The following is a 27970-nucleotide window of genomic DNA, read 5'->3' as shown; positions in this document are numbered from 1 at the left end:
GGCAGTATTCCAACATGATAACGACCCCAAACACACCTCCAAGACGACCACTGCCTTGCTAAAGAATGTCTCCAGACCTAAACCCTATTGAGCATCTGTGGGGCATCCTCAAACGGAAGGTGGAGGAGCGCAAGGTCTCTAACATCCACCAGCTCCGTGATGTCCTCATGGAGGAGAGGAAGAGGACTCCAGTGGCAACCTGTGAAGCTCTGGTGAACTCCATGCCCAAGAGGGTTAAGGCAGTGCTGGAAAACAATGGTGGCCACACAAAATATTGACACTTTGGGCCCAATTTGGACATTTTCACTTAGGGGTGTAGTCACTTTTGTGGCCAGCGGTTTAGACATTAATGGCTGTGTGTTGAGTTATTTTGAGGGGACAGCAAATTTACACTGTTATACAAGCTGTACACTCACTACTTTACATTGTAGCAAAGTCTCATTTCTTCACTGTTGTCACATGAAAAGATATTATAAAATATTTACAAAAATGTGAGGGGTGTACTCACTTCTGTGAGATACTGTATGTTAATCCAGCTTTACTCATATATATACAGAACACTCAAATAAAGTAAAATACTATTAGGTAACAGTTTACAATAAAGCCCCATTAGTTAATGTTAGTTAATGCATTTGTTACAGTGTATATTAATCTTTAATGTTAATAAACATACAACTGTTCATTGTTTGTCAGCTCAGGTAATAAATGATATTAATAGATACAACTTTTGATTTTAAAGGGGTGGTTGATTATGATTTCACTTTTTTAACTTTAGTTAGTGTGTAATGTTGCTGTTTGAGCATAAACAACATCTGCAAAGTTACGACGCTCAAAGTTCAATGCAAAGGGAGATATTTTCTTTTACAGAAATCGCTTTTTAAGGACTAGAACAACTGGCTGGTAGGGACTACAACAAGCTTCTTCCTGGGTTAGTGACATCACTAACCCTAAAATTTACATAAACCCCACCCCCGAGAACACACACCAAAGGGGGTGAGGCCATGTTGGGCTGCTTTAGAGAAGAGGAAGAGTTGTTGTAGTAGAGTATTGTTGACATGCCGTCATTTTACACCGGACTGCTTCACAAACGAGGGTCAATTCAACGCTGGATTTGCACAAAAGATTAACATGACGGCACATGCTAGTGGATGAGTTGAATCAACTCCACAGCAACTACATAAATTTATCCACTAACCATTCAGAAACGTCAAGTTGTAACTTTTCTGAGTCTCTCCATCAGTGTCGACTCCGGTTTGAACAATGTAAGGCTGAACACCGTTACTGACAATCCTCATTTTGGCTGCGTGAGATTCTCCAGCTTTGTTGTTGTTGAGCAACCGAAGCGTGAGCTGTTAAAGCTCCGCCCTCTTCTGGAAAGGGGGCCGGGAGCAGCAGCTCATTTGCATTTAAAGGGACACACACAAAAACGGCGTGTTTTTGCTCACACCCAAATAGGGGTAAATTTGACAAGCTATAATAAATGATCTGTGGGGGATTTTGAGCTGAAACTTCACAGACACATTCTGGGGACACCAGAGACTTATATTACATCTTGGAAAAGGGGGCGTAATATGTCCTCTTTAATAATGTATTAGTTTTCTTTTATTCAATAAAAAAGTAACTGTAGTCTGCATACAGGTATTTTAAAATGTAATATATTCTAATGACTAGTATTTATTTTTTGCAGTCTAATTACATACTGACAAAATAACACTTATAAGTTAACATTAGTTAAGAGTAATAATTGCTTTAGATTTTTTTATTTTCAGTCCATGTTAAGAAATGCAGTTAACTAAACCTTATTGTAAAGTGTAACCAACAAACCTCATCTGGTTGATGGTTTATACTGTCCTCACATGTAAATTATCCCATCTCTAAACTGATGAGTGTGACTATTAAGACATTACTATATTATAAACAATATGACTTTGTCAAGCTGATTCAAAACAATTCGTGATGTGAAATGACATACAAATAAAATTTGACCTGTTTTAGTGCAATGCATGGAAGCTTTAAAAATGATTCATCTCAAATACTCTGACATTGTTAACTTAAACATTTCATTTTAATTTGTGTTGAAAGAATATGAAGGAACAAACATCGTTAACACTTTACTTAAAGCCTTTATGTATAATGCATTTTAAAGGTATTCATAATGTCCTTTGAAATGCATTACATATTTTCAAGTTAAATGCAGCATAATATTTCCAAAATTGGTAGCTTGTTTTAATGCATTATACTTTCTAAAGGTGTAACAATGAATAGATAAGTATTATAATGTATTATAACTGTGGTTACATTATTATTCATGAGATCAAACAATGCATTATAATATAAGATGTATAATTAATGCATTAAAAATACTTTTTTATAATGCATTATACATAAAGGCCTTAAGTAAAATGTTACCCAAACATCCAAACCAAATGTCACGCAGTCAAACGAACACATTCCGCTCAGCATCATCATCACTCATTAATTAATGGTGATCATAAGGTTGAATGGATCTCAATGAGATCACACTCACATGACGGCATGACTGTGACACGATGAAGAACGTCGTCTGAGAACGTGTTAGTAACCATCGCTTTAATGGACGAAAAAACAGCAGTAATCGGGATCAAAACAAAGACACAAGAGTTGAACACGTTGTACATGTAGGAACAGAAAACACGAGGAAGTTCATATGCTGTGAACTGAAAGGCTTTCATAGAGAGACTCAGCTTTAGTCCTGGAGTACATGCACTCCGTCTGCATCATTTGGCCATCTTGCCCTCGGCAGGCGTCTCTCCGTTATCGAGGGTCTTGAGGAGGCGAAACAGGCCCGCAGCCTCACGGATCCGGCTGAACTCGATGCAGAAGGCCTGAACCTCAATGAACAGATCCTGAACGTTAATGATCTTATTCCTGATGAGGGACTGGAGGAACACGCACACCAGACGGACCAGACGGTTCTTCAGGAGACAGAATGAGAAAATGATCACTTTTGAGCAATTTAATGCATCCTTGCTGAAAAAATGTATTCATTTCTATATATAAAAGTATGAAATGTTGCTCACACAGGTCATGGTATCATGGTACTTGTGTTTACCTGCATGTATTTGTCTTTGATCTGCTCACATGTGGAGATGCAGTTGGAGATGTAGAGATGGATGAACTCAGGTGGAAGATCTACCGCTGTTGTTAACCTACAGTCGAACAAACAATGAAGCGCTTACACATACAGCACACACATCCACAGATGAAACGCTTCACAGATCAGGGAATCGAGTTTTACGCCCCATCTGCACTGCCACAAACATTATCAGAGGAAGAGTTTTGTGCCGCACCTGTTGACCACCTCCATGGAGTGCAGCGACATGTCCATGTTGACCAGGACAGAGAAATACTCTGTGATCTGGTTGGATGACATCAGCTTCAGGAGCATCTCAATGGCCACTAGAGGGTTGTTCTCCACCAGGTCCGGTAGTTTGGCTGGTGTCAGTCCAATATGGTAAACCAGCTTTGGATCCTTCTCGAGTTCACCAAGCAACTGACGAGAGAGAGAAAGAGAGAGTTAACCATGAGGAACACATTTCACTTCAACATCAGAGGAGAAATCAAAGAAAACACACAAGTGTTCAAATGTTTGAGATCGGTAAGATTTTTTTATATGCTTCTGAAAGTCTCTTCTGCGCACAAAGGCTGCATTTATCTAATCAAAAATACAGTAAAAATCGAGAATCACAATATTTTTGTTTCAAATAGAGATCACGATTATCCCATGATTCTTAACAGACAACCAAACTCGGGTTGAATGAATGATTCAGTGACTTGTTTCATTACTGGACGAATCAGCGTTTCTGAATGAATCTCTTGAATAGGGTTGGGAACCGAGAACCGGTTCTCATCCGGAACCGGTAGTGTTTTTTGAAAAGAACCGGAACCGTGCAAGATTTCTAAGTTTCGGTTCCGAAAACGGTTCTGGTGTGATGGGTGGGCGAAGTGCGGGGAGCGTATCCTTTAATAGAGACATCTCACATCTTGAATATTATAGCAATGAATGCACTGAAAAGCCCTCGCGCTACTCATATACGTCAGATTTCAATGCAGAGAGATAGAGAGAGAGAGGTGCCCAAAGCTGCACAATTAAATCTTTAAAAGATCGCGTTCTCGATTTCATCACCCACATGATCTAATTCCTAAATGACAACAATTTGCCCATGTATATTAAACATCTGACAAAAATAAAATCGCGACATTCAATTCTGCGTTCGCGCTGCCGTTGATCTAAAGAGAGTTGCCATGTGTAGATATAAACAGCTTCACAAACAATCTTTTCAAATGCACAGTATCATTATTTCTTTGTGATAAATAGGCCTATTCCAATTATTACAGAAGTATACAAAAGTTTGTTATTCAGATAGAAACGCTGATGTTTATGTATAATAAATCACCCTCTGAAAGTAACTGGACTTCAAATACACCGCGTTCCAAATTATAATGCAAGTGACATATCAGTAGGATTTCAGTACAATAAACATTCAGATTTTAGTTTTTCTAAGAAAGTGTTTGTTTGTTTATTTATCCATGTCTTTTTAGATAACTGGTATCAATCTCAGACGAAATAATTTGCCAGGTCTACTTAGGTAAATGGAAACCCTACTTAGAGGTTGTTCCACATTATTAAGCAAGTCACAGTGCTTATGCAATATGGGGAGGAAGAAAGATCTTTCTGAAGATGAAAAGCATGAAATGGTGCAATGTTGTGCAAAAGGCATGAAAACTAATACTGTGTGAAAACTGAATGCTGATTATTGAAGTATCACAGATTTGTGAGTGATTTAGAGCACAGCAGAACTTGGTCAGATAAAGGCTTATTAAGGAAAGTTCCTGTCAAAAACATTAATTGTTTTAAAAGGGCAGCTATAAAAAAGCCAGTGTTGAGCAGCAAACAGGTATTTGTAGCTGCTGGAGTCTCTGGAGTCTTGAGAAGCTCTCCATGCAGGCTGGCAGTTGTGCGTAAAGATGCATTTTAGCCACCACTAACCAAACCTCACAAAGAGGAACATTTACAGTGAGTGTAGAAATACATTTTCAAACAGTTTTATTGCTGTGGTGTTTTTTTGCAGCATGGGTTAGTGCATAGTACGTTGTATTTCAGAAGGTTTTTTATACCATAGCTGAAAATGGCCAGTTATGAACTCCACATATCTTGCAAAAGTCATTTTAATACCCTCAGAGACCCTAAAGGGACCTTCCATCTCACTTCCCAATATTCCAGCCCAAATCATCACCCGCCAGCTCCCTGCTGACGTCACAGTCTTGTTGGAACCTGGTGGTCATTCACCAACCATCCAGAAATCCATCCATTTTAGACCATCCATTGTAGTACGACATTCGTCAGTGAATAAAACTATTTAAAAATGAGTCTTCATGCATTTCTACAACCACTGTAAATGTTCCTCTTTGTGAGGCTTTGGTTTGGAGTGGCTGAAATGTAATTTTACACACAACTGCCAGCCAACATGGAGAGCTTCTCAAGACTCCAGAGACTCCAGCAGCTTCAAATACCTGTTTGCTGCTCAACACTGGCTTTTTTATAGCTGCCCTTTTAATACAATTAATTTTTTTGACAGGAACTTTCCTTAATAAGCCTTTATCTGGCCGAGTTCTGCTGTGCTCTAAATCACTCACAAATCTTATGATAATTCGATAATCTCCATTCAGTCTACTTAGAACAACCTCTAAGTAGGGTTTCCATAGACCTAAGTAGACCTGGCAAATTATTTTGTCTGAGATTGATACCAGTTATCTAAAAAGACATGGATAAATAAACAAACAAACACTTTCTTAGAAAAACTAAAATCTGAATGTTTATTGTACTGAAATCCTACTGATATGTCACTTGCATAATAATTTGAAACGTGGTTTAACGACTGTATTGATTGCATTGTTACGCCACTAGGTGGCAACACATTTACTGTTCAAAATGTGTCTATCACTGAATCATTCTTTCAAAAACAAGTCTTTATGAATCCAACTTACAAAAATATTCTGTTTCACCTGTCTGGATCTTACATGTGTGTTCAAGCATCTTATCTAATTTGTGGTAACACTTTACAATAAGGTTCATTTATGAACTAACCATGAGCGATACATTTGTTACTTTATTTGTTAATGTTAGATAATAAAAATACAGCTGTTCATAGTTTGTTCATGTTACTTCACAGTGCATTAACTAATGTTAACAAATACAACTCTTGAATTTAATAATGTATTAGTAAATGTTGACATTAACATTAACAAAGATTTATAAATGCTGTAGAAATGCAGTTCATTATTAGTTCATAATGTAGTTATAACTAATGAACCTTATTGTAAAGTGTTAGCGAATTTGTTCAGATTAACAGTCTGTTAAATTCATTTTACAAGAATAATAAACACAAAAAGGAAAGTTTGAGTCGAGTATTGTGCATTTTTCCCTTACTACTATTTTTATTAGTTGTTTAATTATTTTAATGGAACCGGAACCGGAATCGTTAGGCAGAACCGGAATCGGAACCGGAAAATTTCTCACAATTCCCAACCCTACTCTTGAATGAATTATTCAATAACTCACACATAAATGCTTGACTTGTTTCATTACTGGATGAATCAGCATTCCTGAACGAATCTCTTGAATGAATGATTCAATGACTCACTCATAAATACTTGACTTGTTTCATTACTGGACGAATCAGCGTTCCTGAACAAATCTCTTGAATGAATGATTCAATGACAAATAAATTTTTTAACAGTCACTTGTCGCCACCTACTGGTGTAATGATAAAATGATACAATCATTATTTGAAGTGTCAAGTTACTTTCAAAATATTTACTCTAATTTGATCGCTACCGTAGACATCAGTGTTTATATCCGAGCTATAAACTTTTATCTCAGTACATCTGAGATTTTTTGAACATTTGTAACAATGATACTGTGTGTGTGATTCAGCTGTCGTCTCAGCTGTGTGTTGTATCGTACCTGCGTCTGCTGTGCCGCTGATAATGGACTCTTGAAAGCTTTGGCCATGATGCGCTTGATTTCCACTCCTGTGCCGTTCCGCACACACATGGATCGATCCCACTGAATCCGATGATCCGGTTCACACGGGTTGAGCCAGGACAGCTCATCCTCACACACCAAAAGAGGCGGAGCGGGCCGGATAAACTCAGGACGAAAGTGACCTGAGGGAGAACCAGACTGTTTAACCGCAGCATCACAACAAATACAAACCAAACAGCAGTATCACACTCACTCTCCAGAGGAGGACGTGGTCCCGTCACCAGCGACTCTGTGATCTGATTGGCCACGGAGCTGTCAAAGCCTGAGTTGGAGGAGTCTGGATCAGGGTCGCTAAGCAGGCTGGGAAAACTGGCCTTACTCTGAGTGGGCAGCTCTGACTGACGCTCTAAAGGAAAAGACATAAGATTTGTTATATCTCTGTGGAATTGTGATTGTTAACTATATGATTGCCCAGCTATTTATATAAAGTTGGATATATAAGTATTTGCACCTAAAGCGATGTATACTATATAGCAAATCAGCTCAGTTGTATGATTGTGTATATCGTCATAAAATGTAAGTATATTATCGCTCTAATCTGCTAAATGAAGAAAAATCTGAAGCAGCACAACTGTTTTCAACATTGATAATAATCATTAATGTTTCTTGAGCATCAAATCATCATATTAGAATGATTTCTGAAGGATCATGTGACACTGAAGACTGGAGTAATGATGCTGAAAATTCAGCTTTGATCACAGGATATAAATTACACTTTACTATATATTCACATAGAAAACAGCTGATTTAAATTGTAATAATATTTCACAATTTTTACTGTATTTTTGATCAAATAAATGCAGCCTTGGTGAGCAGAAGAGACTTCTTTCAGAATATTAAAAAAATGTTCAGTGAATGTCAGCGTTAGATAACTTCATCGACACCATCTGTAGTTTGCTTCATACCAGCGAGGGCGAGCTGCAGTCCGCTGATGTCGATGGTCTGCGGCGTGGCGCTCACATCCATGGAGGACACCTGTCTCGGCGTCTTCTTGAAGAGCTCTCGTGGAGGGGCGAGCATCAGCTGCGACAGGAAGAACTTCTCCGGCAGAGTGATGGGAGGAAGAAAACCTGCAAAAAAGCATTCACAGTATAAATTGGGTCTTTAAACATGAGAATATACAGCTGGCTTTTCAATTTTAGGAATGGGGGTCTCTCGCATGAAGAAGATCATATTTGGAGGTCCATGGCATCTAAAAGATTGAAAACTAATAAACCTGCCATTGTACATTATGAATATTGTCGGTTCAATGACAAACTGCCTTTGTTCCTGTTTTGTAAGTGAAAGCATCTGCTAAGTGCTTAAATGTAAATGATCTTTCACGGACAGCCATCTATGAACGTCCTAAGCGAGTGATGCAAGACAAACACAAGCAGAAGAGGAGGACGTACCCGAGAGCGGTTTCTCCTGCTCCTCTCCTGTGGGCGATGGGTTCAGCAGGTGGGCAAACACTGCGGCGAAGGGGTTGGCGGCCAGCGGCTCGGTGCGGTACATCTCCCACAGCAGGTAGAGCGCCGTGAGCCGCTGCGGAGCGCTTGGCAGCAGGTCAGGCTGCTGCAGCAACATCACCAGAACCGAACCCACCCGGAAGTGCTCGGCTTTACCGAAGCAGTGGTGGAAGGCGGTGGACAGCTGCTCGAAGCTGTTGCTGCAGGCGTCCTCCGACATGATGCCCAGCAGGTTCGACAGCTCTTTAGGAGCCAGCGTCATGATGCTTCTCACGCAGGCCACTGGATCAACGAGAAAGCTAGAAAGAGACAGACAACGATAGATGAATTAGGTTTAAAGTCCGCATGAAACAAAGTTGCGCTCGTCTTTTCTTCCCTATTCTGATGTATATACAGTGAAACTGCTTCGCAAACAAGAACAAATGTAGATTGATTTTGTCTGTGGGGAATTGATTGGATGGTTGTGGTTTGCTATTGGTGGATCTCATGTGAGTGACAGGTTGCCCCGCCCTCGTCATCAGAGATGAGATGTCGCTGCAAGAGGGAGGGGAAGTTATTCTGATTCAAGATTATGAGGAACATGAATTAAAAACAATAATGATGTGCACCAATAAATCATTTATAATAAATACTGCAATATTCCATAAAAATGAATTAATTTTGATTTTTTGATGACTTTAAATGACGATACTAGATCTAATATAGTGAGAATATGGAGGAAAAAACACCTCAGGGATTCAAAGTGAGCAAAAATATGCAATTTTGGTGCAGATGCTGATATTAATATGGCCAAAAAGTGATGAAATTCTGATGCTTGTAATGGAAATCAACGAGATCTTTATAAAAGTATAGCAGATACTTACATAAAATGCATATAAATATCTATATCTGCAAATAACATATCTTAGTAAGATGATATTTAAATGTTTAGTTTTATGATCAAAGCTCTATAGTTTTAAAACATATAATGCAAAACAATAATGATTGAGAGATGAACAAATAAACATTCCTCAAAAGCCTGATGATCATATTTGATACTCATGATTTTTCTATAAAATGATGTCTGGATAATAAAGTAAACTTCACTTGCTTCAGTCCAGTTGAAATACTTTTACTTTGATAAAATCAGTAAAGATTTAAAGACACGTGAAGCTACGATTATACTAAAAGACTTTTACTTGCTGAAAAAGTCTAAACTATCAATTTAGACGACAGAAGGCAAGTAGTAGATTGTGTGTGACAGGTTTTACAGCAAAGTTTTGATAACTTATAGGCCTCAGAAATGTGCTACAAATATCATACACAAGGCTTTATGGGACTAATATATTTATTGTGCGGTAACTGTTACTATATTCTAATTATTTCACGACATAACTGGATTTCTCAGCTTAATGAAGCACATTAGATGAAAATCAAATACTACAAGCACTTTTTCCACATCCTAAACTCCTCAAACCGCTGTCTATGTAGGGAACTCTGTAGGTTTTGAGACACAGTCATTAACAACATTTACCTGAGTGGAGCTCATTTATTCCGTCCCGTCAGCTCATGAATATTCAATAAAAAAACAAACGCGGTGACGCTCCAGCGCCGATATAACGTTTATCTGCGAGATAATACAGGTAGTAATATTTTTAATCATTAAACTATTTCTGTTTCATAATACGAATCTTCTTCACTTCCACTCATAACCGTCGCGGCTGTCGGTGAGCGCTTCCTGTGAAGCGAACGGAATTATGGGAGATGTAGTTTCCAAAAATCAATACGGAAAACGTTTAAAATCACATACTGCGTTCTAAAATAAAAGCTATATTTTTAAAAATATAACTATAATATTCACTCATATATACGTCACAAAAAAAAAAAAAAAAAAAACAAGAACACGATACAGTAGGATGACCCGGATGTGAATGCGTATTCCGCCTTGTATGTGACCCATAATCCACCGCTCTTCCTTTCCCACATTCTCCGTACAGAGTGAGTATCTCCCTCTCGTTTATCGTCTATAAATCCAGCATCATCCGCGTTATTGATTGCTAATAATTAAGTTTAATGTCACATTTGAGTTTACAGACACATTATGAATCACTGTGATGCGTTTTGGTGTGTTTAAGACGCTGATGTGAGCGATTAAACACTTAATGCTAACGCGACTGTGAGAGAATCTGCGAAAGCGGTAAACCGCCGCATTACAGTGATTTTAAGTGTAAATGGTGTTTTTACGCGATGTGAAACTGTCAATAAAGTTACATATATGAATGATCATGATCGTAGTAATCAGTTATTTCACTATGTAGCTCATTAGCTCGTGATTATATTGCAACACAGCTGCATGAATGTATTATACAGATGTGTGTCTTGTCCAGTCTCATCTGTTTATATAAGTTTTCCAAGTTTTTATAATGAGAAATGACATAAAACGTGTTATTAGAGAAAGTCAGCTGGTTGTTTTGGTTAATGAATCACGTGCATCATGTAAAGTTTGGCATTCAGCTGCAGTGTGTGATTGTGTCTGTGTTTTTGTGCAGATGGCACCGAAGAAGGGTGAGAAGAAGAAGGGCCGCTCCGCCATCAATGAGGTGGTGACACGCGAGTACACTATCAACATCCACAAGCGCATCCACGGCATGTAAGTCACTCCTGGAACGAGTAACTGCTCATCCCTAATCCGTACCGGAGTATTAATGCATCTCTCTGCTCCTCCAGCTCTTTCAAGAGGAGAGCTCCTCGTGCTCTGAAGGAGATCCGTAAGTTTGCCATGAAGGAGATGGGCACACCTGACGTTCGCATCGATACCCGTCTCAACAAGGCCGTGTGGGCCAAAGGTGTCAGGTGAGACACGTCCCGATGGTTGGAGTCTTATGGTGAATGTCAGAAACTCAAAGCCTCCGCTTTGGGGTGTGACTGTAGTTTGATCAGGGCTGGAGCTGAACTTCTCCAGGAACAGGATTGGGCACCTCTGGCCCAAGTAAAGATATGCTGTCAGTTTTATACACTTCTGTAAACCCAGCCAGTATATTCACAGCGGAAGCTTTCAAACTGCAATATTTAACATGTATATTGCAACTGCAAGGCACAACCTGCATATTTTTAAACTCTCAAGACTGATGTCACTACCTGAACCTCTCAGCGATTGGCTGCCGCCTTGATATTTGCATAAAGTCGAAAACTGCCCAACCTTTTCAGGCTCTCTGCTGGCGCCGAACAGAGCGAGCGTTTTCAATTCTTTCCTATGAAAGTTGAGCTTCACTCTTGCGCTGGGATTGAGAGCGGCTGTGAGCGTCAAAAGTTTTACTTTATACAAATATCAAGTGAAAAATGTCTTGAGTGTTTAAAAATGCTGTTTTGTTTCTTAAAGAACCGTGTAGGAAGACACATCATGGCCATATTCCAGGATGACGATGTCAAGATTCATCAGGCTCAAACTGTGAAAGAATGGTTTGGAGGAAGAATCACTTTCCCATTGGCACCTCCAGACCTTAAAGGGTTAGTTCACCCAAAAATGAAAATTCTGTCATGTATTATTCACCCTCATGTCGTTCCACACCCGTAAGACCTTTGTTAATCTTCGGAACACAAATTAAGATATTTTTGTTGAAATCCGATGGCTCAGTGAGGCCTCCATAGCCAGCAATGACATTTCCTCTCTCAAGATCCATTAATGTACTAAAAACATATTTAAATCAGTTCATGTGAGTACAGTGGTTCAATATTAATATTATAAAGCGACGAGAATATTTTTGGTGCGCCAAAAAAACAAAATAACGACTTATATAGTGATGGCCGATTTCAAAACACTGCTTCATGAAGCTTCGGAGCGTTATGAATCAGCGGTTCGGAGCGCCAAAGTCACGTGATTTCAGCAGTTTGATCCGAATCATGATTTGACAAAAGATTGATTTAAATATGTTTTTAGTACATTTATGGATCTTGAGAGAGGAAATGTCATTGCTGTCAATGGAGGCCTCACTGAGTCATCGGATTTCAACAAAAATATCTTAATTTGTGTTCTGAAGATGAACGAAGGTCTTACGGGTGTGGAACGACATGAGGGTGAATAATACATGACAGAATTTTCATTTTTGGGTGAACTAACCCTTTAAATTCATCGAAAGTCTTTGGGATGTGCTGGAGGAGACTCTTGCATTGTCAATACAAGATCTTGACCAAAAATGATGCACCTCTATGATCTTGTATTGAAAGTGTAAGAGGTGAGCACTCTGTAAAGTCTCCTCCAGCACATCCCAAAGACTTTCAGTGAATTTAAGGTCTGGACTCAGAGGTGTGAAAGTGATTCTTCATGCTTCCTCCAAACCATTCTTTCACAATTTGAGCATGAAGAATCTTGGTTTTGTCATCCTGGAATATGGCCATGATGTGTCTTTCTACATGGATGTTTAAGAAATGAAAAGCTACACACTTCATCAACTAGTGTTAGAAGAACTGTTGCCAAACATATAACATGCTAGAAACATAATAATCACTGTAATAATGATCTAATCATAGATTCTTAAGTATTTGCCTATTTTAAATCCAAACAGCAACTTTTTTTTTGGGCCGGGCAGTAAACGTCTATACACACACACACACACATAAAATTATTTTTTAATGAAATAATATTCTAAATAAGAAACTAAAACTGCCAGTAGGTGGTGGTAAATGTCTTAATGATTAAGTCATTCATTCATTTGATTCGTTTAAACGGCTGATTCATTCAGGAGTGAAGTAAGTGATTCTCTTTATGAATGGTTAATTGAATCATTAGGCTTGTTGGACTTGAAGCAGCGCTGCACCGATCGGTGTGTGACATCAAAAATACCGCGAGAATGATTCAAGATCAGACGGCTCTATGCTTTTGAATCGCTTATGTCATACACCGATCGTGCAGCACGCTTCAAGTCCAACAAGCCTAATGATTCACCTGATTCTTTCAAAACGCAAAATTCTTTTAAATGCAGTAGCTTTCGTTGTAATTACACTGGCTGTGTTTATATAATTTTTCAGCACAACTTTATTCGGTCACAAAGCTTGCCTGTTTCTAACTGTAATCACTTGCGTCTGTGATGATTGTATTACCTGTGTGCTGACAAGAACATGGATTAAAAACACTCACCCCAAAGCGGAGGCATTTTAGCGGTGTGTTGCCGCTATAAGAGTCATTCACCGTTACCCATCTGATGCTTACCAGCGACGTCTTGTGTTTGGCAGGAATGTGCCGTACCGCATGCGTGTGCGTTTGTCCAGGAAACGCAATGAAGACGAAGATTCTCCAAACAAGCTGTACACCCTCGTCACATACGTCCCCGTCACCACGTACAAAGGTGAGGATGATGTTGAATTAGTGTCATTCGCCCTCATGCATGTTTCTCTGAGATCACGCAGGACATCTGAAGCTCATATACTGTGTTTGGATCTATTGTTGAATGATTATTGAAGATACACAAACTCTAACATTTCAAACTTTGTGCTTTTTGTGTTCGCAGGTCTTCAGACTGTAAATGTGGATGAAAATTAATTCTCTTCATGCTTGTTGGAATAAAAACATAAAAGGATTTTTGTTGTGTATGATTTATTTCTTGTCAGACGAATTGTCATATGCAGATATTGACAGACCGTATAGAATAAAATCAACATGCGTAATATGTAAACTTAAGATGCTGTGACATTACATTGCGTTTGTACAGCAAGCAACACCTTGACTTAAAGCTGATTATTTCTTCAGAAAGGCTTGAGGTGGGATTGTGCAGAGCGTTTGGCAAATCTGATTGGTTCCTCCAACTAAGAAAATCTAATGCTACATGTTCCATTAAGAGTTCAAGATCTACATTCACAACCACAGTATAATGATTACATTTTAATCGTGATCATTGAACAGCTTTAAGAATTAGAAACAAGATGTTTCATTTGGATAAACTCACTGCAGTGGAGAATTAAACATGGTCCCTTTGGTTTTCACAATGAATCAGTTTACTGTGGCACAATAAATCTGAGGATCAGTCATGTGACTTGTTAAGGCACTTTACACATGGATATGAGGAAAACCAAAAATACTTTAAAGTCTCTTTAAGACTGACTGGAAGTGATGAAACTGGATCCGTTTGTTCAGACAGTGTCATCGGGATCTAGTACAGATAGTCAAAAAAATGTACTTTGCATATTTCAAATAATAAATATAACAAAATTAATGATTACCACAAAAATTAATTTCCACTTGTGTCTAAAAAGTGAATCTGATAAGCATTATTTCAACTGTATGAGTGTTAACATGAATGGAAATAAAACTTTTCATTGTAGTTTTACAATTTTGTTTCCATCACAATGCCATTCACCTTAAAACACTGTAAAAATGATTAAACAAGTTTTAACAGAATGTAAAATTATTAGCATCACATTTCAGCTTTTAAATTATACAAAATGTTTGCTTTCTTAAAGAAAATGAATCAAAATTGCTGGCAAGCATCGAATGCTGCTGATCGAGCTTAACTAGAACTTAAACTGGAATATTCCTATAGAAAACATGAAATGAAATCAAGGTTATGTCACTGTACATTCATTGTATCTGCTTTCTAAATGCATGATATTGATCTTGGTGAACAATACATTTCATTAAAAAAAATTGACCTCATAATTTTTAATCAAAATGACTAAAACACTGAACGCGGCAGCATCAGATCAGATATCCAGCTGCTGGAACAGGTAAAATAATCATAATGATCAATATTTCCTTCATGTGAGTCTCGTTTATACAGTCTGTAACATGTAAACAATCCCATCAGACTGAACTTACATGGTATTTAATAGCTATAGTCAGAATCCTCAAAAAAAAAGCTTAAAATCTGTTGTGACAAACACATTTATAACAATCACACTTTCCTCGTGTGTGAAGGACGGAAGCAGATGTCAGTGAGAGGAGACGCGTTTGAATACTGATTCATAAAACACATTTAAAACAGAAACGCTGATGAACAGGAACAGATCATCTAAATCAGACACACTTTACAGTTAGTTCACTTCAGAATTAAAATTTCCTGATAATTTACTCACCTCCATGTCATCCAAGATGTTTATGTCTTTCTTTCTTCAGTGGAAAAGAAATTAAGGTTTTTGAGGAAAACATTCCAGGATTTTTCTCCATATAGTGGACTTCACTGGGGTTCAACGGGTTGAAGGTCCAAATGTCAGTTTCAGTGCAGCTTCAAAGAGCTCTACATGATCCCAGACGAGGAATAAGAGTCTTATCTAGAGAAACCATCGGACATTTTCTAAAAATAAATAAAAAATTATATACTTTTTAACCACAAATGCTCGTCTTGCACTGCTCTGTGATGCTCCACGCATTGGTCACACGTGACGTAGGCCGAAGTCCCGCGGTAGATTGAAAAACACTTAGTCTTTGCACGTTCTCTTTGTAAACACTGGATCGGTACTTCCGCCTGCGTCACACGTGACCTTTCCAACATGATTACGTAATGTGTGGAGCATCACAGAGCAGTGCAAGACGAGCATTTGTGGTTAAAAAGTATGTAATTTTTAGAAAATGACCGATGGTTTCTCTAGATAAGACTCTTATTCCTCGTCTGGGATCATGTAGAGCTCTTTGAAGCTGCACTGAAACTGACATTTGGACCTTCAACCCGTTGAACCCCAGTGAAGTCCACTATATGGAGAAAAATCCTGGAATGTTTTCCTCAGAAACCTTCATTTCTAAAGAAAAAGAAATAAACATCTTGGATGACATGGGGGTGAGTGAATTATCAGGAAATTTTCATTTTGAAGTGAACTAATCCTTTAACTAAGAGTAATAATTGCTTAGAATCAGTGTTAACTAATGTTCACAAATGAAACCTAATTGTAAAGTGTGACCAGTAAAGCTGAACTGAGGTCAGTGAACTAAAACACTCTCAGATCAATGTGGCTCAGCTGCACGAGGCTTCGGTTCACGACATCCTACATTAAAGCATTCAGTGAGGGGAGTCCAGCTCACCCCAGCGGCATCATGGGATTTTATAGATGTCACATTGGAAAAAAATGATGTTCTTCCTCAGTGTTTCTGTCTTGTTTTCCAGGACAAACGTCTAAACATTTTTAAATCAAGACACATTTACTGGAGAAGAGAAATGACTGAAGATATTTAGATATATTTAGAATAAATATCTGCCAATGGGGTCAGAAAAATAAACTTAATTCAAAGATTATTCTTCTGACCCCATTGGCAGTTATTTCTTCAGTCATTTCTCTTCTCCAGTAAATGTATCTTGATTTAAGAATGTTTAAATATTTGTGCTGGAAAACAAGATGGAAACACTGAGGAAGAACATCATTTGTTGCCTGTTTGGTCCTCCATACGCTCGTGAATCATCATGATCAAGGCACACGTGAAATCGTCATCTGGAGCTCATCACCTGCCCGCTGCATGCTGGATCATGAGCAGACCGGCGCGCTCCTGATACTGCTGCGTCTTTGCGGATGCGATCTTTGCGCTCAGGTCGACGGGCCGCTCCAGGAAGTTGACCAGCACCTGCTCGGTCAGTAAAGAGGCCAGAATCTGCTCGAAGCTCACCGACCAGTGAGCGTCCGACTCGCCGGCGTCTCTCGAAGCGTCCTCTGCTGACGAACGCTCGCGGTGTCGCGCCTCTCCGATCTGCAGCACGAGACTGGTGACCATCCCGATGGCCTGGAAGAGCTCGGCCTCACACGGCTCGCCTTGAAACATGCTGTACAGCGTCTTACAAAACTGGATGAACTCCCGCTGATGACACAAATCACACACAACAGTAGACTTCTGAATTACTCCATTCACAGTAAATGCTGCTCAACACCATCTACATCTGCTCTGAGTTTGAGTCGCATTCATACAGGTCTGGAACAACTTGAGGGTGAGTAAATGATGACAGAATTTTCATTTTTGGGTGAACTGTCCCTTTAAGAGCTCACTGCAGTTTTCCAGTTTAGAGTTTAAAAATAAAGACCACCATAAACAAGTACTGTAATTTTAGAGTTGTAATGTAAAATAAAATAATAATTACATTTATATTACAGTAAATACTCAACTTTATTTTACAGTGAAATATTGCAATAGTAATATTTCTTTTATTGGTTTTACTTAATAATATTAACAGTAATAACTAGAGTGTACATTTCCTGAAGAAAATGTGAGTGGTGCTCGCTGTGCAAAACTACACCGCCCCCTACACTGATAGCATGTTTTCAGCAAATGCTAACATGATTAGCATGTTGCTAGCATTATTTTAACATGATTAGCATGTTGCTATCATGTTTTCAGCAAGATGCTAACACGATTAGCATGTTGTTAGCATGATGCTAACATGATATGCATATTACTAGCCTGTTTTCAAGCAAAATGCTAACATGATTAGTATGTTTCTAAGATGATGCTAACACGATTAACATGTTGCTAGCATGTTTTAAATAAGATGTTAACACGATCAACACGTTACTAACATGTTACCACAATCAGCATCTTGTTAGCATGAAGCTAACATGATAAACATGTTGCTTGCATGTTGTCAACAAGATGTTAACACGATTAGCATGTTGCAAACATGATTTTAACATGATTAACATGTTGTTAACATGTTTTGAGCAAGATGCTAACACAATTAGCATGTTGTTAATGTGATGCTAACATGATTAACATGTCGCTAGCATGTTTTCAACAAAATGCTAACAAGATTAACATGTTGCTAACATGATTAGCATGTTGCTAGCATATTTTCAACAAGATGCTAACACGATTAGCATGTTGGTAGCATGATGTTAACACAGTGATTGATTATGTTGCTAACACGTTTTTAATAAGATGTTACACGATCAGCATGTTACTAACATGTTACGACAATCAGCATCTTGTTAGCATTAGGCTAACATGATTAGCATGTTGCTTCCATGTTTTTAACAAGATGCTAACACGATTAACATGTTGCTAGCATGATGCTAAAATGATTAGCATGTTGCTAACATGATGTTAACAGTTAGAATGTTGTTAGCATGAGGCTAACATGATTAGCATATTGTTAGCATGTTTTTAAAAAAATGGTAACATGATCACCATATTACTACTATGATGTTACCACAATTCGCATGTTGTTAGCATGATCAGCATGTTGCTACCATGATGCTAACATGATTAGCTTTTTTTTGCTAACATGACATTAACACAGAATGTTGTTAGCATGATGTTAACATAATTAGAATGTTGCTAACATGTTTAGCATGTTTGCTAGCATATTTTCAACAAAATGCTAACACGATTAGCATGTTGCTAGCATGATGCTAACACAGTGATTGATTGTTGCTAACACGTTTTTAATAAGATGTTACACGATCAGCATGTTACTAACATGTTACGACAATCAGCATCTTGTTAGCATAAGGCTAACATGATTAGCATGCTGCTTCCATGTTTTTAGCAAGATGTTAACATGATTAACATGTTGCTAGCATGATGCTAAAGCGATTAGCATGTTGCTAACATGACGTTAACACAGAATGTTAGCATGATGCTAACATGCTAAAATGATGCCATATTGATATATAATCACAAAATTTTATCTTATCTTTAGTAAATGTTGAGATTAACATTAACTAAGATTAATAAATTCTGTAGAAGTATTTTCTTAATTCTTAATTCATGTTAACAAACAAAACCTAAAATGTTACAGATCCCCCCCCTTTTTTAGAGCTGCTTTACAGCAGAATTTGTCTCATATTTGATGAAGTTTGCATCATTGATTCTGTTTTTCCCTGTTTATTACTGTGAAGCTGCTTTGAAACGATCTGTATTGGATAAAGCGCTGTAGAAGTAAAGCTGACTTGACTAAGATGGAACACAAAAAAACGCAGCCAATCACAGCGAGGATCTTCACTTGTATACGAGCGAGTTTTGTGACTCTCATCAGCTAAATATCCTAAACATACACATGCATTAACATATTAATGTAAGTCCATAAACTGAAGATGAATGTTCACCTGGTTCATGTGAGGAAGAGGCTTCTCCTCATCCTTCTCTTTGCCTTTGTTCAAGTCCTGAAGCATCTGCTGCAGCTGCTCTTCATAACTCATTTTCTCACCTTCAAACACATGATGCAGACATCATTACAGGAGCACTGAGCTGAAAACACTACCAAAACACTGTAGAAAAACCCACCATTGGGCAGGTTGACATAAAGAGGTCTGGTGCTGGACAGAACTGGACTCTTCAGAGGGGACGAGTCTTCTTCATTCTCACTCAAGGCTGTGAAGAAAACATCACAGACAATCAGTGGAGAATAAAGGGAAAATAATGAACATTGCTCTAGTAGAGCCCAAAAACAACATCAAGACTTTGAAAAAGGGCATAATAGGTTAATAATTATGATAATCATGGCCTGAAAGAGTCAGTAGTGAATGAACCTGGTGGGATGTGCAGTCGATACAGCAGCCTGATCTTCTCATTCAGCTCCTCACAGTACAGAACGTCTGCAGAGAAAGAGCGCAGGACTGAGACACGAGTCGATGATGTGTATTTCTTGAATAAACCACACACACACACACACACACACACACACGGTCCTACCGAGCATCTGAACGAACTGAGAGAAATTTATGAGGTTGTCTCTGTCCTGGTCCAGCAGTGTGAAGGTGCGCTGGGCGACAGTATCGGTGTGCGTCCCACAGATCCACGGCGCCAGCAGCTCATACAGGCTCTTAAACTGAGCTCGATCCACGAAGTAGCGCTCAGCGCAGCCGCCCGTCGCAGGAAGAACAGCGCCAGAGCTGCACACGCCGTCACCCCAGTACAGACTGATGAAATGCTCTGTCTGAATGACACATGATTATTCATTTATAATCATTTACTCTTTAATCATTTATCATGTGAATAGGGTAATCACCACACTTCACCAGATGATTGATTACATTAAAGGGATAGTTCACCCAAAAATGAAAATTATCCCATGATTTACTCAACCTCAAGCCATCCTAGGTGTATATGACTATCTTCTTTCAGACGAACACAATCGGAGATATATTTAAAATATCAAAGCTTTATAATGGGAGTGAATGGGGGGCGAGATTTTGAAGCCCAAAAAAGCACATCCATCCCTCATAAAAATAATCCATACAGCTCCAGTAGGTTAATAAAGGCCTTCTGAAGCGAAGCGATGGGTTTTTGTAAGAAAAATAACCATATTTAAAACTTTATAAACTATAATAGCTCGACTTACAGAAGAAGAGTGACCTCTGACCCGACGCATGATGCATTGATGAACGCGGAAGCGCAGAGGATAGAGCAAAACAAAACGCCAGTCACGAATTAGAAGTCTAAAATGATCATTTTTAAAGAGAAATGTCGGAGGATTTCGATATAAGAGAAGAGGAACTTTAGTTTGTTGCCCAGCCCTATTTGTTTGAACTGCGAGAGGCGTCTAAGCTCCTGAACTCCTACATCATGCGCCAGGTCAGAGGTCACTCTTCTGACTTGCGTAAGCTGTCTGCCAGAAGCTAGTTATTATTAAGTTTGAAATATGGATATTTTTCTTACAAAAACCCATTGCTTTGCTTCAGAAGGCCTTTATTAACCCCCTGGAGTCATATGGATTACTTTTATGATGGATGGATGCACTTTTTTGGGCTTCAAAATCTCGCCCCCCATTCACTACAATTACAAAACTGGGAAGAGCCAGGAAATTATATAACTCTGATTGTGTTCAGCTGAAAGAAGATAGTCATATACACCTAGGATGGCTTGAGGGTGAGTAAATCATGGGATAATTTTCATTTTTGGGTGAACTATCCCTTTAAGAATTGCAAACATTTTTTTTATAACACAATTTCTGTAATGTTATGTTTCAATATGCAAATGAGGCATTCTCCAATTAAATCTGCACTAATTTGCATACATTTCCAGAATAGAAATCTAAGCATTGGATAAAGCCAGGTTCAAAACTCTTGCTTGATTTTATTGACATATGTGACCCTGGACCACAAAACCAGTGATAAGTCACACGGGTATATTTGTAGCAAGTGACGTCACCGTCGACCATTATGACTGCGGTTACGCCCACTGAGTGGCAAAAGATTGGTTTTCAGTGTGAATGCTGCGAAAAACACACAAAACACATCCAAAACGGGAAAGAGCTTTGCGATTGACTGTTCAAATAGCTTTGACACAAAATCTGAGGTATATTTTTACAGACTGCTGAAAGCTACAGGAAAAAGAAGCAAATTGGTCGCCGCAATTCACAGAAACAGCTGGAATCCAGGCGAAGAAACATGTTTTGCAGTTATCATTTTGTGTCAAAATGTTGGATTTTGGGGTAAAATCATACCCTATATATTGTATTGTTATATATTGTGTTGACAACTCATCAATTAAATATTTACCATCTTATATTCTGCATAATTGGGTGTTTTTAAATAAACACCAACAAAAACTATACAAGTTTTAGGGCTGGACGATATGACGATATATATAACACTGATATAAGTGATCTCTCCAATTTAGACCTACCTATATTGTAGTTATATAAAGCGTTCACAGGCAGATTTGCTTTATGTATTTCCCCGGCGTCAAAATCAGGCACATATAAATGTGAGGAAACACGATTGTCATGCCAATATCATGGATTAGGTTTCTTTGACATGTCATAAGGAACACTTTCGAGCCCAACCTTTAGCGTAATCGTTTGTTTTACTCGCGTTTTCTCAGTTTCCCCTATTAAATCCAGTCATGCAGCAGGTTCTTTTGCCACTCAGTCCAGCTGAGGGAGCGCGTTCCGGCGGGAAAGTGACGTTAATGCATACCCTCTATTGCTAACAATACATTGTATGGGTCAAAATTATCAATTTTTCTTTTATGCCAAAAATCATTAGGATATTAAGTAAAGATCATGTTCCATGAAGATATTTTATAAATTTCCTACCGTAAATATATGCATAATGTGGATATGCATTGCTAAGGACTTCATTTGGACAACTTTAAAGGCAATTTTCTCAATATTTTGAATTTTTTGCACCCTCAGATATTTCACACCCTCAATATTGTCCTCTCCTAACAAACCATACATCAATGGAAAGCTTATTTATTCAGATGATGTATAAATCTCAATTTTAAAAACATTTATGACTGGTTTTGTGGTCCAGGGTCACATATTAGACAGTTAAAGGTTTTTACAGAGGGGATTTTTTTTTGGATTTCTCTTTTTATCACTCCAGAAATCAAAATATACTGTCACCAGACAGAAAAAAGATATATTTCACCATGTTTTTAGGAATAAAATGTTATACAGTAGTGGCCAAAAATGATGTCCGGCCTAGGAACCCTTTATTTAAATATTATTAAAAATGTGTTAAAAATTTTGTAAGCATAGTTATACTTGTTTTATTTGGGTCATTGACAAATAAAGCTTCAAAACAGGTGTTTTTTTGTTTTTGTTTTTAAAATCTTTTCAAAACTGATGTAACGCATACATCTCGAGTCATGAACAATGTGTTTAAACAAGTTTCAGTTGTTAAATAACATTTCAAAGAGTTATAATGTCAGGCGGTACAACCAAATAGTTGTTTGTATATACTGTAGTTGTACCACCTGACACTTGAAATGACCAGTTTTTACCAGTATTTGAGAGAGATCTACAAACATTTTCACTCTGCCACAGCGATCACTAAAGGTCCTCAGGATGATGCGTTATCACGTTTACTGTTATGACCTTGTGCCAGCTTTAAAACTACTGATATTTATAAAATCTGTTTATATGAAAGGTTTCAAATCTAAAATTATGCCATAGTCTTTAGTTTTAATTTTATTATTAAGACACCATTTTGAATAGGTTTCTTGTCTGTTCATTTGTTCGGACAGTTGCACCACCTGACATTTTGCCAAATAATTTTGTCAGATAAATACCTTAACCAACTTTAGTGTTTTGTTCTTCCCTCATATTTAAATAATATCAGTGAAAACAAATATCCCCTCCGGACATCACTTTTGGCCACTAAGACAGATTGGAGCAATGTAAACGCACAGTTTGAGAGACTAGTGAAGATGAAAACATCTACTCAGACTCTATACATGTGATCACACACCTTGAAGAGGTCGTAGAGCTCAGACAGGTTCTCCTGTGACAGTGACACGTCTGGGGTGACCAATCGCAACTGAAAACACACCACAAACATTTAACTGCAAGAAAAACACATGCAGAAGTATTTCAGAGAGACCAATGAAAGTCTCACCGCGTTGTCTTTGGTGGTGTCTTCATGCGCCTGCAGCACCTGAACACGGTGGCGGCACCTCAACATCTCCAAATGCTTCACTGTCACACACCCATATTTCTAGCAAGAAACAAAGAGGAAGATGAAGGATTAGTGAGCTTTTACTGACACAAGGAACAGATCACATAATCCTAACATTAAAAATGACCCATTACGCCCCTTTTCAAATTCTTGATTGTGTTTTTGGGCTCTTGAGTTTGTCTCATATTTGATGAAGTTTGCATCATTTTTTGCTTTGTGTCCCTGCCTGTGAGAGTTTAAAAAATATTAATTTTAAAAAGAAAAAAATAATACAAATTACAGTCTCATGACGGTAAGAAATATTTACAGTCTTTTTCATTTCAGGTGTGCAGATGTGTGTAACTGTGTCCCGTGATGAAGCGGTTCGGCAGACGCACACACCTCAAACGCATCAGTAATGAGAGTGGTGATGTGTAGATGATGAGAAGCTCCTGCGTCTTCAGGACAAACATGTGACTCCTCCTCATGTCTGACCTGCTCAAGGAAACTAACAAACACACAAGATCACATCACCTGTTTAAAACTACACAAACAGTCAAATAAACAACAGACGGAGGGAAGATACATTGTAAATGTGTTTTTATTGATCTGAAAGATGGATAATTAATGCCCGTGTCATTAGACGTTCATGATTCATTGTCGTCTCGTGAATATGAGAGTCCTCAGACAGAGAGGATTTGATCACTCATTTACACTTCAGCAGAACCAAGTTGATAAACTTGATTCATTTGTGTGAATTGTTTCAAAATGTCCATTTCAATGAATTGATTAATAACTCGTTATCATTAAAAAATGTTCATGTGTCATTTTTCATATATTAAAATGTTTAGTTAATATCTGTTGGTAAACTGTGCTGTTTATGACTATGTGTTGTTATCTTGGTGCATATAAATGAAAACGATTAAATATAAAATATTGATGAAATATTGGTGCATATAAATGAAAGTGATTAAATATTGAATGATTAATTGAAATGATATATAAAAAAAATGATTAAATATGGAAAACTGATGCATATAAATGAAAATTATTGAATATAAAATATTAGTGCATATAAATGAAAATATTAAATAAGAAATATTTAATGATTAATTGAAATGACTCAAAAAATGATTAAATATGAAATATTGGTGCATATAAATTAAAATATTAAATATTTAATGAAATTATTAATGAAAAATGATTAATTATAAAATACTGATGAAATATTGGTGCATATAAATGAAAATATGAAATTGGTGCATATAAATGAAAGTGATTAAATATGAAATATTTGATGATTAATTGAAATGATGAAATGAAAAAAAGATTAAATATGATGAAATATTGGTGCATATAATTTAAAAAAGATTAACTGAAATGATTTATGAAAAAATGATTAAATATGAAAAACCGATGCATAGAAATGAAAATTATTGAATATAAAATATTGGTGCATTTAAATGAAAATGATTCAATATGAAATATTTAATGATTAATTGAAATTATTAATAAAAATGATTAATTATAAAATATTGGTGCATATAAATGAAAATGATTAAATATGAAATATTTAATGATAAATGAAATTATTAATAAAAATGATTAATTATAAAATATTGATGAAATATTGGTGCATATAAATAAAAATATATGAAATATTGGTGCATATAAATAAAAATGATTCAATATGAAATATTTAATGATTAATTGAAATGACTAAACAAATGATTAAATATGAAATATTGGTGCATATAAATGAAAATATTAAATAAGAAATATTTAATGAAATTATTAATGAAAAATTATTAATTATAAAATATTGATGAAATATTGGTGCATATAAATGAAAATATGAAATTGGTGCATATAAATGAAAGTGATTAAATATGAAATATTTGATGATTAATTGAAATGATGAAATGAAAAAATGATTAAATATAATGAAATATTGGTGCATATAAATGAAAATATTAAATAAGAAATATTTAATGAAATTATTAATGAAAAATTATTAATTATAAAATATAGATGAAATATTAGTGCATATAAATGAAAATATTAAATAAGAAGTATTTAATGATTAATTGAAATGACTCAAAATGATTAAATATGAAATATTGGTGCATATAAATGAAAATATTAAATAAGAAATATTTAATGAAATTATTAATGAAAAATTATTAATTATAAAATATAGATGAAATATTAGTGCATATAAATGAAAATATTAAATAAGAAGTATTTAATGATTAATTGAAATGACTCAAAATGATTAAATATGAAATATTGGTGCATATAAATAAAAATGATTAAATATGAAATATTTAATGATAAATGAAATTACTAATAAAAAATGATTAATTATAAAATATTGATGAAATATTGGTGCATATAAATGAAAATATGAAATATTGGTGCATATAAATGAAAGTGATTAAATATGAAATATTTGATGATTAATTGAAATGATGAAATGAAAAAAGATTAAATATAATGAAATATTGGTGCATATAATTAAAAAAAGATTAATTGAAATGATTTATGAAAAAATGATTAAATATGAAAAACCGATGCATATAAATGAAAATTATTGAATATAAAATATTGGTGCATTTAAATGAAAATGATTTAATATGAAATATTTAATGATTAATTGAAATGACTCAAAAAATGATTAAATATGAAATATTGGTGCATATAAATGAAAATATTAAATAAGAAATACTTAATGAAATGATTAATGAAAAATGATTAAATATAAAATATTGGTGCATGTAACTGAGAGTGATTAAATATGAAATATTGAATGATTAATTGAAATAAAACAACGAAAAATTATTAAATATAATTAAATATTGGTGCATTTAATTAAAAAAAGATTAAATATTGAATAATTAATTGAAATGAAAAGCCGGTGGAAGTAAATGAAAATGATTAAATATAAAATATTGATGCATGGTAAATGAAAATATTAAATATTAAATATTTAATAATTGAAATGATTAATGAAAAAAGATGAAATATAATGAAATATTGGTGCATATAAATGAAAAAAAAAAAAAGATTAAATATTGAATAATTAATTGAAATGATTAATTAAAAATTATTAAATATGAAATATTGGTGCATATAAATTAAAATGATTAAATATTATTGAAATATTAAATGATTAATTAAAATTATTAATGACATTTTAACAATAATAATTTTAATAATGAATCATTTAGAATATATTATGAATTATTGATAGATATAAATTTAAATGATTAAATATGAAATATAAGAGCATTTAATGAAAATTATTAAATATGATTCTTCCTTGAGTTCATTTAGTGAAAACATGCCTTGATTATTCGATTACTAGATTTTACTGTATTTTACTTCTTTACATGAAACATTCTGAATTCAATGACTGATTGATTCAAATGCTTCCTCTGACTGAAACATGACAAATATATCAATATAAGCACACTGAACATCATGATGTCCGAGGTCATTTTGGCAGGCAGTGAATCACCTGGTCAGTATCATCAGGGCGTGTCCGTCATCCGTGCATGAGCTCAGCTCGGCTACATTAGCGTCCAGCACCGCCAGGCCGATCTGGAAGATTGATCTGATCCCGCAGTAGAAGAAGCAGTCGAGGACACACAGAGCGCTGCGGAACGGGAGCACGCTCACGAACAGCGTCAGGAACCACGTGAGGGACGCCGACGCCACCGGGGAGATGTCAGGGACGTGGTCAGCCAGCTCCGGCAGCCGTTCACGAACCAGCTCTTCAAACACAGACTGATCCACCTGAGCTCCTGAGCGAGAGGAAGTGACATCACAGAGGATCGTGAAGAGCTGAACCAACACAAACCAAAACACACACTTGAGCAGTTTTAATCTACGGACACTCCTAGTTTCTGTATGTTGAGTTTCAGGTTTCCACTTTTTTTAAACAATAAACTAAAAATAACTTTTCTGGTTCTCATTCACTGAATAAAAATTAAGGATTTTTACAAATACTTTTTAATTTCTATTTTCTACCTGATTGAAAGCTTGACATGACTAGAAAAATGTTTTAAGATTTGTTTAATTTCCATGACTTTTCCAGGCTTCCTCTAACATTCATGTTTTCCAAGACTGTATGAATCCTGGTTCTTTAAAGACAAAAACAGTTGGA

At 36.3% G+C, this 27970-nt stretch overlaps 3 protein-coding genes and 1 long non-coding RNA gene across 4 annotated transcripts in view; 1 reads left to right on the top strand and 3 right to left on the bottom strand.

Moving 5' to 3' along the window:
* Window positions 1-2041: 2041 nt before the first annotated feature.
* Window positions 2042-10272, bottom strand: cnot11 (CCR4-NOT transcription complex, subunit 11). The gene is made up of 8 exons (XM_051906584.1): window positions 10049-10272; window positions 8479-8834; window positions 7993-8157; window positions 7281-7433; window positions 7007-7209; window positions 3330-3532; window positions 3092-3188; window positions 2042-2954 (listed from the first exon to the last, which is right to left on the bottom strand). Exons 2-8 carry the CDS (start codon window positions 8795-8797, stop codon window positions 2757-2759), a joined length of 1338 nt encoding a protein of 445 aa, XP_051762544.1. The 5' UTR covers window positions 8798-8834; window positions 10049-10272; the 3' UTR covers window positions 2042-2756.
* A 160-nt stretch (window positions 10273-10432) lies between these two features.
* Window positions 10433-14087, top strand: rpl31 (ribosomal protein L31). The gene is made up of 5 exons (XM_051906588.1): window positions 10433-10512; window positions 11064-11164; window positions 11242-11367; window positions 13744-13856; window positions 14019-14087. Exons 2-5 carry the CDS (start codon window positions 11064-11066, stop codon window positions 14048-14050), a joined length of 372 nt encoding a protein of 123 aa, XP_051762548.1. The 5' UTR covers window positions 10433-10512; the 3' UTR covers window positions 14051-14087.
* Window positions 14088-27970, bottom strand: part of LOC127519121 (uncharacterized) — a 47701-nt gene continuing 33818 nt past the window's right edge. The window contains exon 2 of the long non-coding RNA XR_007931727.1: window positions 14088-15984. This is a non-coding gene — a long non-coding RNA (uncharacterized LOC127519121). The remainder of the gene's footprint in view (window positions 15985-27970) is intronic.
* The window catches only part of LOC127519113 (TBC1 domain family member 8), a 41273-nt gene continuing 27390 nt past the window's right edge, over window positions 14088-27970 (bottom strand). The window contains exons 12-20 of the mRNA XM_051906572.1: window positions 27323-27608; window positions 24205-24310; window positions 23764-23862; window positions 23617-23685; window positions 20111-20354; window positions 19948-20013; window positions 19703-19789; window positions 19525-19625; window positions 14088-17284 (exon numbers count right to left, since the gene is read on the bottom strand). Coding sequence (XP_051762532.1) covers window positions 16934-17284; window positions 19525-19625; window positions 19703-19789; window positions 19948-20013; window positions 20111-20354; window positions 23617-23685; window positions 23764-23862; window positions 24205-24310; window positions 27323-27608 — 1409 coding nt within the window. The 3' untranslated portion in view covers window positions 14088-16933. The remainder of the gene's footprint in view (window positions 17285-19524; window positions 19626-19702; window positions 19790-19947; window positions 20014-20110; window positions 20355-23616; window positions 23686-23763; window positions 23863-24204; window positions 24311-27322; window positions 27609-27970) is intronic.

Source organism: Ctenopharyngodon idella, chromosome 9 (assembly GCF_019924925.1).
Source record: "Ctenopharyngodon idella isolate HZGC_01 chromosome 9, HZGC01, whole genome shotgun sequence".
Classification (NCBI taxonomy): Eukaryota; Metazoa; Chordata; class Actinopteri; order Cypriniformes; family Xenocyprididae; genus Ctenopharyngodon; species Ctenopharyngodon idella.
This window is presented reverse-complemented; position numbering and strand designations above follow the sequence as displayed.